This window comes from Heloderma suspectum, chromosome 1 (assembly GCF_057233095.1).
Source record: "Heloderma suspectum isolate Gila_16-S chromosome 1, 16-S_ref, whole genome shotgun sequence".
Classification (NCBI taxonomy): domain Eukaryota; kingdom Metazoa; phylum Chordata; class Lepidosauria; order Squamata; family Helodermatidae; genus Heloderma; species Heloderma suspectum.
In genome coordinates, this window is record NC_139458.1 from 26,239,608 (window position 1) to 26,255,005 (window position 15,398).

A 15,398-nucleotide genomic window follows, 5' to 3' on the forward strand; every position below is an offset into this window, starting at 1 on the left:
AATGCCTGTACAGTGTTGCTCTGGATGGGATTTCAAATGCTAACAGTCTCTTAAGTTGAAGCATACCATTCTTGAAATAAAAACTCCTCATGTCATCAGACTCGCTGCATGTAACACGATATTTGCTCATACTGCATTTGGCTTATGTTCTACAAAGAGGTCAAGTAGACTATGGGCAACAGACTTGGAAGCCATTATTACTGGAAGAACTGAATGACCATCTCTATCCAGTCTTTATTAACTCCAAGCAATATCTCTGAGGTTACATCTATACTACAGATTTCAAAAGCCATTCCCTTTATTGAGTGAACTGTGAGAAGGCTTGGAGGGTCTTAAGAATTCTCAGGACTCTCAGCAACTAGAATTCTCGTGACTGTTTGGGGAAGCCATGACAGATAACCTGGTATAAAACCAATACATAGAAGAGCAGACTGAAAAATTCCTTTCACACAATACAAATAATTAAGACTTATGGCTATATTGGAGATATATTTGAAAATAAGGATTATATTACATAAATAGTTTATGCGTCAAGTGCTTTGTCTTTCTGCATCTAATTTGGAGAGCAGCCTCAGCACCATTCTGAATTATTAACAACTGGAGTTCAGAGTGATTTCTGCATAGGCAACATGCATGAAAGCTATGCCAGAATTGGCAAATGTCATGGAAAAGCAGAAGACACTTCCATGAAATGCATCTTTTTTCAGCAGCTGCAGTTCAAAGGGCAATCTCCAAACAAGTTGATTTCATAGCCATTTCAATAAAATTTCCCTCACATATAAGGATGGGAATTACTCTAAAGGTTAGTCTTTTTATTTTTAAATAAAAATATTTTCAAATAGGAATTGGCTCCTAGTTCTAACAAGCCTAAGCCAATGTAGGTCCTGGTGATCTACTGCAATAGTAACCCCCTCCTCCCTTTTTTTCAAAACATATTAACAGTAATAACCTTTGATGTTTTCTACAAGTCTGGATCAGTGTTAGTTCCCATTCAAGGGCCAGCTAGATCACTACATACAGGTTTTAGAGGCAAAACTGTGTTTAATTAAAATCTTAAAAAATGAATAAAAGGAGTTCTTACCTCAATAATTTTGTTCCAGATTGGACAATGACTGATGGCATCCCAGAGTGTAATGTGTTTGTCCTGCCCACAAGTAAAGAACTGAGGTTTGGAGGGATGGGCCGTTAGTCCCCAAAGCTCATCAGTATGACCCTGAATAAATACAGCAACATTTCTTCAGTAGATGAACAACACTACACTGTGGTCACATTTGCATGTCACTTTAAACCAGGAATCCTGGCTTATTAAAACCCACGAGCTGCGTGCTGATGGATGCAGACTGTTCTATCCCATTTTGCTCTTCCTCCTAATAGGAGTGGGTAAACAAACTAGGCATGCACATTTAGTATTACATCCAAACCCGAAATTATGGTTTATTGGCCCCAAACACACCAGGTTCATATGCCAGCTTTAAACCAGTGTTTATTATTGGTTTATGAATCCTGGCTTGTATGGGTGCAATAAACCATAATCCCAGGTTCAGCTAAGATATCCAATGCCTGGTTCATTTACCTAACTGTGTAAACAGGAATGAATAGGCTGTGTGCATCAGCATACATCTTATACACATTGTGGTTTAATAATCTAAGATTCCTGTCTTGAAGTGACATATGAATATGACCATAATTTATCTAATACTGTTATATTGTATTTTAAAAATAAACCTTTTAGAATTCTACTTCTTCTTCCTTTAAATCCCTCTTCAACCTGCTCTTTTCCATAAATGATTTTGCTTAACCCCTGAATCCTTACCCTCAGCTGAAATGAAGTCTATACATGCATATGTAACTTCATTTATTAATATTCACCCCATTGACCTTCCCTCTTCCCTTCTCCCCCCCCCCCCCAGCAAAACTGTTAAGCTTAAAAAACGTAAGCTTTTTGGATCAGGGTCCTGGGTTTTTCTCATCTATGTTACTTTGGAAAGTATTCTGCACCCTGATTTTATATTATTGTGCATTTGTTAAAAAAAAAATAGTGTCATGCAAATTAATTTAAAAATAAGAATTACTACTCATTCAGCACTTTCAGCTCCTATGCAGGGGAGTCCATTCAATTCTTCAAGAAACCTCTTAAAATTGCTTTGTCTTTTTTTTTTAAATCATGGAATTAATGCTTTAAGTTTCTCTTTAGAAACTTTGGAATGTATCCAATAGGCTGTGTATCCAATGTTAGTATAATTTAAATCCCATTCATTTCAATGGATCTACTCAAAGTAGGCCTAACATTGGATATAACTCTTTAGTCTTAAGGATGAATTGTACTCAAAGAAGTACTTACCTGGGTAATGGGAGAAAAGTCTCCTGATAGGGAACCTTGTAGAACAAAGTTTCGAGTAGTGCCTATCAACACAATGTCACCTTTCCCCTCTGCTATTGTTCTTATTGGCCCAAATTGCTCAGGAATCTATTTTTAAAATTAACAAGTGAATTGATTACACAAGCTGGCACAGAATAATTTCTCAAATGTACATTTTCTACTGTGCTTATTTACTTATTTATTACATTTATATCCCGCCATTTTTCCTCTTTAAGAAACCCAAGGCAGCGTACATAATCCTCCTCCTCTCCATTTTATCCTCAAAACAACAACCCTGTGAGGTAGGTTGGGCTGAGAGTCTGCGACTGGCCCAAAGTCATCCAGTGTGCTTCCATGGCCGAGTGGGGACTAGAACCTGGATCTCCTGGCTCCCAGTCCAGCACTCTAGCCACTACACCACACTGGCACTCCAGTACATGATTCTCTCTTGATAAGGTTTATGTTGATGTGAAACAGCCATTTCTTTTTCCACTGAGACACTTCAGGTGCTTCCAGACGAGGCTTTTATAGCACCATCACCCTGAATCATTCAGAGAATTTTACAGGGGGTCCAGATGTCATCTTCCACTCATTAACTTCCCATGTTTTTCCCACTACTTCTTCTGTCTTCTCTTACTGCAGAAAATCCATTAAGGAAAAGAAACGGAATTGCTGTACAATGCCTTCTGATTGGTAGCGCTAGGAACCCTCTGTCTGGAAGCACCCTTAAAGCATGTGTAATACTAGCATAAGACACTTAAGCAGGGATGGGCAATCACCTTTCTGCTTGACCTAAAAGTATTCAGGCCTTCTGAGGCTTCCAACTTAACACTTGAAAAGCTTCAGAGACTGCCTGCAACTGCTGCTGACCCTCCGTCTTCCCCAAGGCAAAAAGGCTTTACCTTCGGGAAAGAGAAGGGAGAGATATTGGAGGTAGGTTCTCTCATCAATACGCAGGGCGCGGTCTTTTCCATCTGAGGCCTGGGCCTTGACTACAAGTCCAAGAATCCCCAGTGGGAAGTAATGTTCTGTGCCTCATTTGCCACTGAGAAGGAGCCCAGCCCCTCAGGGTTTCCTGATGAAAATTGTGGGACTTTGTAGTCGTTCTTGGCCCTTGGGGGGAAAAGACAGTCCATATGTTGATGGGAGTTTCTGCCGTTGCCTCCTATCCCTTCCCCAAGGTAAGAGAAGGCAAAAGCCAGTGCTCCAAGAGTATGAACATAATTGAGACAGGGGGCCTTGATTCTGCTGCAAGAATTTGAGCATTGGTGCTCATGTAATCAATCACTCTGCTTCCAACTTTTGCCCTTCTCTACACCTAAGGCCAGATTGAGTTCTGGAGAACAAGCAAATGCTAAAAGCATTTCAGGATATAGTAAATATCAAGATAATCAGAAGATATGCTTGCCACCAGAACAATTATTAGTAGGAGTCACCTTATGGCCGGGGTGCAGAACCTCCAGACCGCAAGCTGGATTTCGCCCATGGGGCACCCTAATCCAGCTCGTGGGGAACCCCAATCCAGCTTCTGGAGCCTCTTGTGGCTCTTCTAGAGGGTGGAGCTTAGACTCCAAGCCCCACCCTCTGGAGGAATCCCCTTGAAGGGCATCGCCCATTGTCATCTCCTAACTGAGACTGGGGATAACAGTGAAGATTCCCCTCCTGGCATGCACCAGCAGTGGAACCCCCACTGTTATCTCCATTCTTAGGTCAGAGATAGCAGCAGGCATGTGGGTCAGTGGGCCTCACCCATATTGGGAAGAGTGGCTGCTCTTTCCAGCACAGGCTGAGCCAGCCACCCCACATCCTGCACCGTAACACTTACGGTGTGGCATTACCATGTTAAGAAATAACAGGAGTATTTGGCCACAGTGTTCACTGCTAAAAGCAAACAATAAAAGCAAAGGACAAGATTGTTATGGCATCATTTTAAAAAAGTGTACACCAGATCATATCGCTAACATTATGTAAGCTTCATACGCGCGCACACTCACTCACCTGGCACAATTATACATTTCTCTGAGTTCCACTGAAACAAATACAGTATACTTTGTGGGTAATACATGCCATATAGAGCCCAAGTAGATAACCAAATAGGCTGCGCTAAGATACTAGATGCTTCCGACAAAGCTTTTATAGCTCCATCGCCCTGTCTCATTCATGGAATTTTATAGGAGGTCCAGACATTGATGTCTTCCACTTGTATCACTCCTGTGTTTTCCTACCACTTTTCCCGTATCTTTTCTTATTGCAGAAAAGCCATTAAAGACACACACACACACACAAAATGCAATTGCTACAGAATGCCTTCTGATTGGTGGCGCTAGGGGCCCCCCATCTGGAAGCACCCACTTACTCAGTTCTTAAGCTATTCAAATCCCTGTATTACAGGTGATTTTAGTGCCTTTTCAAGAAGTCTAAGAATGCATCAAATAAGAAATCATTGCAGTCAGACACAGCTACATCACATAGACCATGTCTGGGTGCCTCTCTTCCTCCCCATTAATATTTGATCAGTGTTGTCAGAGGTGGAAGTCTCAGATAGTGAGTGCAGTAATACCCCTGTACTTTGAAGCAACTGAAATCACTGATGGACCCAGGATGATGTTCTCCCAAACCAGTAGTTGCTCATGGCCAGTCTGTCTAGTGGGGTGGAAAGCAGGTCAACAGAAGTGGAGCCAAAGGGTCACTGGGAGCAGGGCCAACATTGTGCAGATAAACTTTTAAAGATATAAAAGTTGGCCATCTGGCACAGTTGTTTTTTAAAGATATAACATTGTGCAAATGTATTATAAGCCACTTTCTGTTTTGTTTTTGTTTTTTAAAAAACTTCCATGTGTATTATAAGCTAGTTTGTGATTTTTCCAGACACACACATGCACTATAAGCCAGTTTGTGATTATTCCAGTCTCACAAAACAATTAAAAGCCAGTTTATGATTTTTCCAGTCTCACAAAACAATTATAAGCTAGACTCACAAATGAATTATATATCCTCCCCTCTCTGCTAGTTAAAGAAGTTTACATAGCAAGATTGGGCTGGGTTGGTCTGGTTCCTCAAAGCAAATGAAGAAATAGCAAGCAAGCAAGGAAACACATTCTCTCTCACTCATCTCTCCTTTTCCAGACTATTTTCAAAGTGTTTGATTGGCTGAGCCAAGCCAGCCAATGAACCAACCAGCAATGCACCCCTGGGCAACCACCCTGTCACCGAGTAGAACCCCCTTCCCTTGCAGAAGGAAGGGGTCTTGTTCTATTGGCTAGTACAGGCTCTTGAGCCAGTTTTAAAACAAACAGGGGAGTACACCCAACTGGATGGCCTTGAAAAGCCTTTTCCCTGTGGAGAAAGGCTCTGTGCATGCTGTCAGTGTATGCAGGTACAGACCTAAAATGGCGGTGCTGCGCCGAACCATGAGTTCCTAGTCCCAGTGCAGCAGCTGGCTGCTGCAATGGGAAGCTGGCAGCAGCACCAGAATTAAAAAAAAAAATACAGGCAGGTGTGAGGCACGGGAGCAGGGTGGCACACCTCAAGCCCCACAATTGGAACTTCCCCTGGCCTCTCTACTCCAAATTAATCTTAGCATTCTTAGAGTGGATCCATGTGCAAATAAATGATAAACTGTAATAAACTTTAAATTAAATAAACTTCTGAACATGGATTTACTTCTCCAAATTGGGGTCAATGGATAAGAATCAAAGTTCTGCAGAACCCCAATGTGCATATGAAGTTGTAAAACATACGTCACAGAATTACATACAACCCAAGTCCTCACTCTCAGGAGATGGTCCATATAAATAATGGGACTGTAAATAACATTTCCCAGCAGTGAAGAAAATAGGTGAAGACCCTGCTTGGGTTGAACTCTGCAAATGGACTGTAGTTTTCAAGCAGGTTCCATAGCCTCTTAAATTGCCCAGGATTGCAGCAGCACGAGCATATTAGGTGTCTCCTCCTCCATCAGGAAAAAATATCAGATTTTGCATCGCACTGTAATAAGCAGAGTTTTTTCTCAGGGCCACTTCCTCAGACATGGCTGCATGGTTTAAAAATGTAATGTCAGAGTGGAGGAATATGCTGGGCAAACATTTAGGATGAATGACAAAGTTTCATCTGTCCTCTTCAGAACAGATGACGCTTCTAATGTTATTTTTTTTATTAATCTTAGGACATAGGTGTTAGCCATGAAAAATTCAATAATGTCTTGTAGCAATAGTAAAGTAGCCATTTGAGGGCTCATGCTGACATCCCCCCCATCCCCAATCAATCACTTTTAAAACAGAAATGCAAAGAGATCAGTTTTAAAGGGTTGGTGACATCACCTCAGTTTTGCGAAGTTTTTGGTAATTCCCATTCCAAGATATTAGCTTTCTGTCTTTTCCACCTCCGGACACAAGCGTACCATCTCGCAGCATACAAAGTGCAAAAATGCCACCTTCATGGGCTCCTTGAACTGCAGAGCTTATTCTGTTGGTACCTAGATATGCGGAGAAAAGAAGTTATTAATGAAGCATATTTTACTTGATCATCTGGTTATTTCTCTTTTTACAATAGCAAGCCTGGTATTGTGGCCACTGAAATATACCTTTGGTTTGGGTCTATGGGTGCTTCCAGATGAGGCTTTTATTGCACAATTGCCCTTCCTCATTCATGGAATTTTACAGCCCGTCCCTTTGCAATCCCCTTGTGTTTTCTCCACAGTTTCTTCCATCTTTTTCTTATTACAGAAAAGCTACTTTTGATTGGTAGCACCAGGAGCTTTCCGGCAGGATGCCCCCTATATTGCTATAAGTAAGCCAGTAGGTACCATGCCTGTGAAGTTAGAATCAACTGTTGGAGTATATTTCCCCCATTTGTCAAATGTATCCACGGAACTTGCTTAGCAGTTTGATTTGTTAAACTATGCATATAGTAATTTAAGACTGAAACACACAAGGTGTATGCTATTGCAAACTAGGACTATGCCAAATGTTTTGCGAGTGAGAATTTTCTGCATAAAAGGGGAGCTTCCAGGGGACTAAAATGTTCCTTGAACAACCCCTCCAAAATCATGCCCTTTTCATGCCTGTTTACCACCACTTCTGGCAGTTGCTTCAGTGCCACATAGGAATCACATCGCCAATATGATGACAAGATTACACCACATAGCCAACTAAATTTGGCTAGGTCACTACCTTGCAAGGCCAATTCAGACTCAGACAAATGCTTCTTGTCTGGACTTAGAAGGACAAACAATTTTGCCCCTGTTTGTGCCCTACCCCATTACTAAAAAGCAGAATACTTTTTTGCAGGGGCAAAAGTATTTATAAAAAGCATCACTGCCGCCCCCCTCTCCCGATTCTGGATCAGTTCAATTTCCATCTCTTTTTAGAAAAACTAAACAAGGACTCACTTAAGTCCAGCATAAAAACTTCTTAAAAATTATCTTCGATACCTTCAGCTTCATAGGGACACTCATTAGACACCAGGCTTACTGTCACAAAAGTGTAGTTGTTGTTGTTTACAAGTTTTCGCTTTTCTACAACAGGGAAGATTTCTCCTGACTATGCAATATGTAGCCATTTACTGTTTTATAAGTTCATTATCTCACCTTTTCCCCATACTAAGATATTTCCACTGGAGTCTCCTGTGATTGTATCACCGTTTTCAGAAAACGTCACACACAAGACAAACTTTGGCTTTTCTTGTTTCTGCACAGTAAGAGATTTATATATTCATAAATGTCGCTGAATAATTATAAAATTATAAATATCACTGAGTGAATACCCTTATTGCATATTTTATTTATTCAGTTTTTACTTTACCAGTCTATTTATGTCAGTTCTAAAATTATAATGTTGCCTTCCATCATAGGATAAAAATCAGGAGAAATAAGTAATAAATACTTCAAAGAGTACAAATTCTACAAATCTTGTCTGCGCAGTTTAAGAATTCTTAAAGTGAGGAAGTTGAACAAAAGCCTTAGGGCGCAATCCTATCAAGACAGGCAGCCGCCTCCGAGCTCGGAGGCAACTGCCTATCCAAAGCAAGGCAGGAGAGGCATGGGGGGGACCGTTCCCTCCGTGCCTCTCCTGCCCTGCTATTTTCCGCTAGACAGCCGTTTTCAGAAAATAGCTGCGGGGGGGGGCCAACCAGGAGAGGAGGCTGCTGTATGACACATTGGATGTGTCATACACACAGCTTCGCTCTCCCTGCCCCGGAACATCCCCCAGAACGCCCCTTTTCAGTCACTCTGTGCTCCTCTTCCGAGCACGGAGGACGGGGTTTCTCCGTGCTGACATGGGCAGAGGTCAGTTTTCCAGGAATTGACCTCGGAGTGTGGGATCCAAGGTCGGTTCCCAGAAAACAGCATATCCTATGGCCTTCTAGACAATGTCTAGTGGCCACAGGATTGCTCCCTCCATGTTATAGTAGCAAAACGATTATATATGTGTTACATATATTATGTGAAATTGAACACATTCCACCAATACCTTATCTAAATAATATTACACCAGTGGAATAATGCCTACAACACTCTATAAGAAGAAATTATTTTAAACAAAACTACATTTAAAATACCTGGTTATGGAATGTACAGTTTTACTGTTACTTAAATGCAGCATTTTCCCTGAATACATGGAGAAAATTCCATATGCTTGGCCTGGACTCAAAGAACGACTACAGGTAGACCCAAAGGCTTGCTCGTGCCCAGTAAGTTTTTGACATTTCTTTTTGAACGCTTTTCAGAACACTGTGTTGCTTTTGAACCTCCTCTCAGTTTCAAAATTGTTTGCCATTTGTCTCTTTGGGCCCACAGAACTAGTTCCACATTGCTCCTTAGATCTTGGGGTGATGCACCATAAGGTTACCTTCTTTCTAGCATATTCTAAGATGCTAGAAAGACAATTGCTGATACACGTAGGACCAGAAGCAGTGTGATGAAACAGAGCCATCTCCATAAAGGTAGCAGATAAGGTCAAGTGTTAAAGTAAGATGGAGAGAGAGAGAGAGATCTTCTCAAACTGGGGAGAGGTAACGAGCGGGGTACCGCAGGGCTCAGTCCTGGGCCCAGCGCTCTTCAACATTTTTATTAATGACTTGGAGGAGGAGGTGCAGAGAATGCTGATAAAATTTGCAGATGACACAAAATTGGGCGGGATAGCTAATACTTTGGAAGACAGAAAAAAAATTCAAAGTGATCTGGATAGACTGGAGCGCTGGACAGAAAACAACAGCATGGAATTTAATAGGGATAAACGCCAAGTTCTGCACCTAGGAAAAAGAAACCAAATGCACAGTTACAAGATGGGGGATACGTGCCTCAACAACACTGCAAGCGAGAAGGATCTTGGAATTGTTGTAGATCACAAGCTGAATATGAGCCAACAATGTGATGTGGCTGCAAAAAAGGCCAATGCTATTTTGCGCTGCATTCATAGAAGCATAGCTTCCAAATCCCAGGAAGTACTAGCTCCCCTCTAATCAGCACTGGCTGGGCCTCATCTGGAATGCTATGTCCAGTTCTGGGCACCACATTTTAAGAAGGATGCAGACAAACTGGAGAGGGTTCAGAGGAGGGCAACAAAGATGATCAGGGGACTGGAAACAAAGCTGTATGAAGAGAGACTGAAAGAACTGGGCATGTTCAGCCTTGAGAAGAGAAGACTGAGGGGAGATATGATAAGTGCTCTTCAGGTACTTGAAAGGTTGTCACAGAGAAGGCCAGGATCTCCTCTCGATCATCCCAGAGTGCAGGACACGGAATAATGGGCTCAAGTTACAGGAAGCCAGATTCTGGCTGAACATCAGGAAAAACGTCCTGACTGTTAGAGCAATACGACAATGGAACCAATGACCTATGGAGGTAGTGGGCTCTCCCACACTGGAGGCCTTCAAGACGAGGCTGGACAGCCATCTGTCAGGGATGCTCTGACTTAGATTCCTGCATTGAGCAGGGGGTTGGACGCGATGGCCTTGTAGGCCCCTTCCAACCCTACTATTCTATGAGTCTATGACAGAGAACCAGGAGGGAGAAGACCTCAGCTTTGGTGAGCATCAACAGAGAAAGAAAGTAGGAACCAGCAAGAGAGACTGAAGGAGGGGGTCAAAGAAATAGGAAAATTAGCTTGCAGTTTAAGGGTGTGTATCAGGTGTTAACGAAGAACGGGAAGATTAGTCAAACAAGAAAGTGATCAATGGCGCCAAAAATGGCAAAACAAAAAACTTAATACGATAAGCAGCAATTATCCTTGGGTTTAAGAAGCACACCACTCTCAATCCTACAAAGAGTAAAGTTTAATTCTGATTCACCCCTTCATTTGCATTAACTGCTGCTTCTATCTATAAAGGGTTGGATACAGATTTAGTCATACTTCAAATAGACCTATTGAAATCAGTGAGACTTAAATTAGCCATGACTACCTTAAATCCAATTGGTTTCAATAGGTCTACTCTAAGTATAACAAAGTCTGAATGTATCCATTGCATTGTGCTCATGACACCAAAACCTCTGATATAGATTGGCTGGATTAATGTAGTATACAGAATGTCCAGTTGCTCGGGGAATTAAATTGTTGATTTCATGGCTTCTGTGAGGGAGGGGAGAGTTGTCAGTTTGGCCAGGATTAAAAACCTTACACAGGCTGAATATTAGGTAGGGAAGCTCAGGGACAGGAGCCCAGAAGCAAGGAGGGGTGTAGAAAATGAGAAAGGAAAACCTGAGAGAAGGGGGTAGGTGGCTTGAGGGAAATAGCTGAGAAGACAGAAGACTGAGGCAAGAACAGGCTAATCACAGAGGGGGGCTCTGAAGAAATGTCATGGTGTTTAAGGTCAGGAGGGGCTACATTCTATACACAGTGAGGGAGACAGGAGTGCTGTGGAAACTGGTCAAGGTACAGGGTAGCTAACAGGGTGGCTAATAGAAGTGGTTGCTATGTCTAAGTCTAGGCCTCGATAGGGGAACTCTGCCAGTTGTGGCTTCTACTGTCACTACAGCATTGTAACCTTGAAACCCTAAGGGGGCAACAAGACTAAAGAGGCAACACTGGAAAAGAGGAGGCTGAAGTTCACATATCGATTTGTACTAAACAGCCCATTCTTTGGCTGTAGACTTACTATGCATATATTGCTGCAAAAAAAAAAGAACAAGAGCATAAATACTTTTTACCTCAAATAATCCCTGCTTTTTAATGAGAGAACTTCCTTCAAGCATCCAAAAATAAAGATGTGATTTTCCACATGTAACTATTATATTCGTGTCTGTAGGGTGAAAATCAGCAGCAAATACTGCTTCATTGGAGCACTAGGAGGAAAAAATATTTTAACTTTCACAAGCAACAGTGCAGACATAACAAAATGTTTACAGTTAACATAAGGGTACCAAAAATAACTTCATGTATTTTGGAAGCATATTAAGTGCATTGCAGATTTTGTTTTTAAATTAAAACTGATATATATAGGCCAGTTACTTGATGCAAAAGGATTGGGTGAAGCGTCTTGCCTTAATAGGCTTTAACTTGCTTTATGCAGTAGCTTTCCAATGCCTCCTAGCAAGTTCTACTTAGGAAGAAAAATAAATTAATTTTGGTTCTGGTAAAGGAATGACTTCATATACAATAAACACACATACACCTAATTAAAAGACTGGAGTGATCCTGCACTGACCTTCCACACATGCACGGCAATCGGAAATATATTTGTGTGGACTTGGGAGCCCCTTTTCCAACAACAATGTACATCAGTGGTACTGTACCCTACAGTGCCTAGAGACTCAGAAGAACTTGGCAAAGTTTAGGGAGGAGATTATCTAAGGAGTAGTACAGTTTTCTCCATACCCACTCTACTCACACACTGGCTAAGTTCAGACAATCAGCAGGGGAAACAACACAGTGTCACACAACCGGGATTACCCTAATTACCTGTGCCATGTCATGGGTTACTGTGTCATCTGAACGTGGCATGTGGTTAATTTTCACCCACCCTAGAACTCATCCTGCAAGGCGTGGATTGTAGGGTGGGTGAAAATGAATTATGCTGGCACCGTGCACCAGGTTCAGATGACATGGCAACCCACAGTGCAGCGCAGGTAATTAGGGTAATCGCTTGTGTTATTTTGCCTGCTTATCCAAACTCAGCCACTGTTTCCTATTAGCAAGAACCACTACTCTGAGCCATTCACTCAGATCCTGCCACGCCACCCTTTGACCTGTCCCAATAAGAGGAGTAAGATCTTTTTCTGCCCTTAACGTTGTCCACTTATTTCTGAAAATGAGAAGTGGGAGGCTGTTTGTGTAGGCAGGTGCTATTGATCGCATCACCATTTGGAGCTCTACCATAGAGCAAAATAGGTATCTCGCCCCTCCACCAAATAAGGTCTTCAAGACACTTACAAGATTCGTATAAGAATCATAGGAATAATAAAACTACACATCACATAGTAATAGAAGCAGCAACAGAAACGTATATTTCTGAACCAAGAAGCAATGAATGAATGAATGAATGAATGAGGGAGCAGGATAAAAAAAGCCTCAGGCTATGAGCATTTGCCTAGCAGGTCTCACACTCCCCAAATCTACCAGAACTAGAGTTAGAAGAGGAATTTCCCACAGGCTTCTCTGGAGGTGGATGATGATGAGTTACCAGACTGCAACCTTGGAAATGCCAGTGGAGAATCTGAATCAACTCACCAATCACCCAAGGCTCTTCACTCTCCTAAAGGCTCCCACTGAAGAAGGCAGAAGGTGTTCTTTGAGGCCATTCAATGGTGTTACAATGCAAAGCTCCAAACCAAAGTACCATCGCCTTAAAAATCCTTTGCAGCCCCTTTTTAAGAGGTGAGGCTCCAATAGTCACGAGGGCTTGCTCGGCTTGGGCTTTGTGCCAAAACAGACTTGCTTGTGTTTATTAAACCTGTGCTCATCTGTTTGGCTATAAACCAGGGGTGGAAGGTTGATTAGTTTTCATACTAAATGGAACACATGGGTAAGGGGAACGAACCCCACCTTCTTCCCAACCTGATCTTGCTCCATTGCTTTAAGCCATTTTTCTCCAGCCTAGCTTCAGTACTGGAAGTGGGGTAGGTTGGGGGAAATTAGTTTAATATCTCAGCTAGTAGCTCCATCAGATGTCTGACTGTTGCCTCTCTGTACACCTCTCCATTAAAAAAAGACGAAGAATCTGTCAGGAGGCAGAGAATTCTTGCTCTCTTGCATTCATTTATAGTGAAACACCTTTTTGAAGGAAGAAGAGGTTGTTACAGAAAGATGTGGGGCCAGGAGCAATCCTTACAAGATGTTTGAATGAAGATGAAATATTATGAGAATTTTATGACACCAATAAAACCCTGCAGGTCTCAAGCAGCACACAAACAACCATATCGCAAAATACCTTGACATCTGCAAGCTTTTCTTCTCTCTGCCAGTCCCACACTGAAAGCACATGGTCATTGGAGTCATCCACTGAACAAATGTTACTCCCTCCATTCTGAAATAAAACATGAAATGTTCCATCACCCCATAGGAAGTTACCCACCAAAAAATGATTAAATACGACTGACTACAGGTGCTTCCAGATGGTGGGCTCCTAGTCCTACCAATAGGAATAAATTGTTTGGCTCTTCTATCTTTTCTTTCTTAATGGATGTTTTGCAAAAACAGAAAAGACAGAAGAAGTGGTGGAAAACCATGGGAGGGTTACAAGCTGAAGATGATGTTGTCTGGACCCCCCGCCCCCATAAATTCTGTGAGTGAGCCAGGTCGATGGCACCATAAAAGCCTTGTCTGGAAGCACTCTACTGCAAAGTGAATTATTGATACCACTGATTCACCAACTGTGGTTTTGAACCTAGAGTGTCATGGAATCTTTCCTTGACAATGGGTGTAGGGAGCGATAAAAGTTTGAGAGACTTGGGGCTAAACTAGATGTGGTAGAGCAGCTATGTATACTTATTCACATTAAGATGTAAACCTGGGGATGGGGAAGGGTCTATTTTAATATGAAATGGAAGGCACAAATGATGAGTGAAAGAAGCCAAACCAACCCACTCCCCCACTGTACTCAGTTGCTTCCAGCAATTTTCTCCCAGTCGGCTCCAATATTGGGACTAAGCTGGGCTGGGAATTACATTTCTTGGATCAATGGAGCATAATGAGGCAGTGCTCTTCTTTTGGGGAGGGGCTACAGTCAGTGGCAAAGCACATGCTTTGCATGGCGAAGTTTCCAGGCTCAGTCCCTGCCATCTCCCGATAAAACTGGAAAGACTCCCATCTGAAAGCCTGGAGAGCCACTACCAGTCCTTGTAGACAATACTGACCTGGATGGACCATTGCTCTGATTTGGTATAAGGCAGCTTCCTATGTTCCAGAGAAGGGGCACAAAGAGATTCACTCCCCTCACCTGTGCACTCCATTTCATGTAAGAAGTAGAGTCACTCCCTGCTTTATATGTAAACAGGGCCGACATGTGTACAAAATACACATGGCTGCTCCATCATGGCTAGTTTGGCCTTAAACCTAGAGAGGAAACGGAGGAATGAGGAGACTTCTCGGCCACATATTAGAACAGATTTGTACCAAGCAAACTGGGAACTACTGAGCCATGCTCTTCTTCTATTTAAACCCTTCTTAATTAAGAATAAGATTTCACTGAAGCAAAACTAATTCAAGTTGATCAGAGAGCTTTACTAGAATCCAGTAAAGTAATATTTGGTGCAATCCATTGGTAATAATTCCTGCAAAACCCACACTGGTGAAGAAGAGTTGAACAAGAGTGCATTTGTTTACAGAGGAAGCTTTCCCAATGAACTGTGCCCATTGATCTTACTTTTTAAAAGCACACATCTGCCATTCAGAAGCAGACAGGGCACATCAACAACACATTAAATTATTACTTACTGATTTGGAAAATGCAATGCAAGTGACAGCCCGGTCAAAGAACCCCATCCCAATGACATGCAGCGTATTCAGAGTAACAGAATCCCAAATGCGAACATGGGGCAGTAGTTGCTGTTGAAAGAGAACAAACAAACAAATAAATAACAGCTGCAAAAACATGGAGTGGGGGG

At 42.1% G+C, this 15,398-nt stretch overlaps 1 protein-coding gene across 11 annotated transcripts in view; it reads right to left on the minus strand.

The window, feature by feature from the left end:
• The window catches only part of EML1 (EMAP like 1), a 213,462-nt gene that overhangs the window by 28,740 nt on the left and 169,324 nt on the right, over positions 1-15,398 (minus strand). For all 11 annotated transcript variants that reach the window (XM_084838920.1, XM_084838987.1, XM_084838943.1 and 8 more), the window contains 7 exons: positions 15,229-15,339; positions 13,724-13,819; positions 11,505-11,639; positions 7,947-8,046; positions 6,679-6,833; positions 2,342-2,467; positions 1,082-1,213 (listed from right to left, as the gene is read on the minus strand). In XM_084838920.1, coding sequence (XP_084695046.1) covers positions 1,082-1,213; positions 2,342-2,467; positions 6,679-6,833; positions 7,947-8,046; positions 11,505-11,639; positions 13,724-13,819; positions 15,229-15,339 — 855 coding nt within the window. The remainder of the gene's footprint in view (positions 1-1,081; positions 1,214-2,341; positions 2,468-6,678; positions 6,834-7,946; positions 8,047-11,504; positions 11,640-13,723; positions 13,820-15,228; positions 15,340-15,398) is intronic.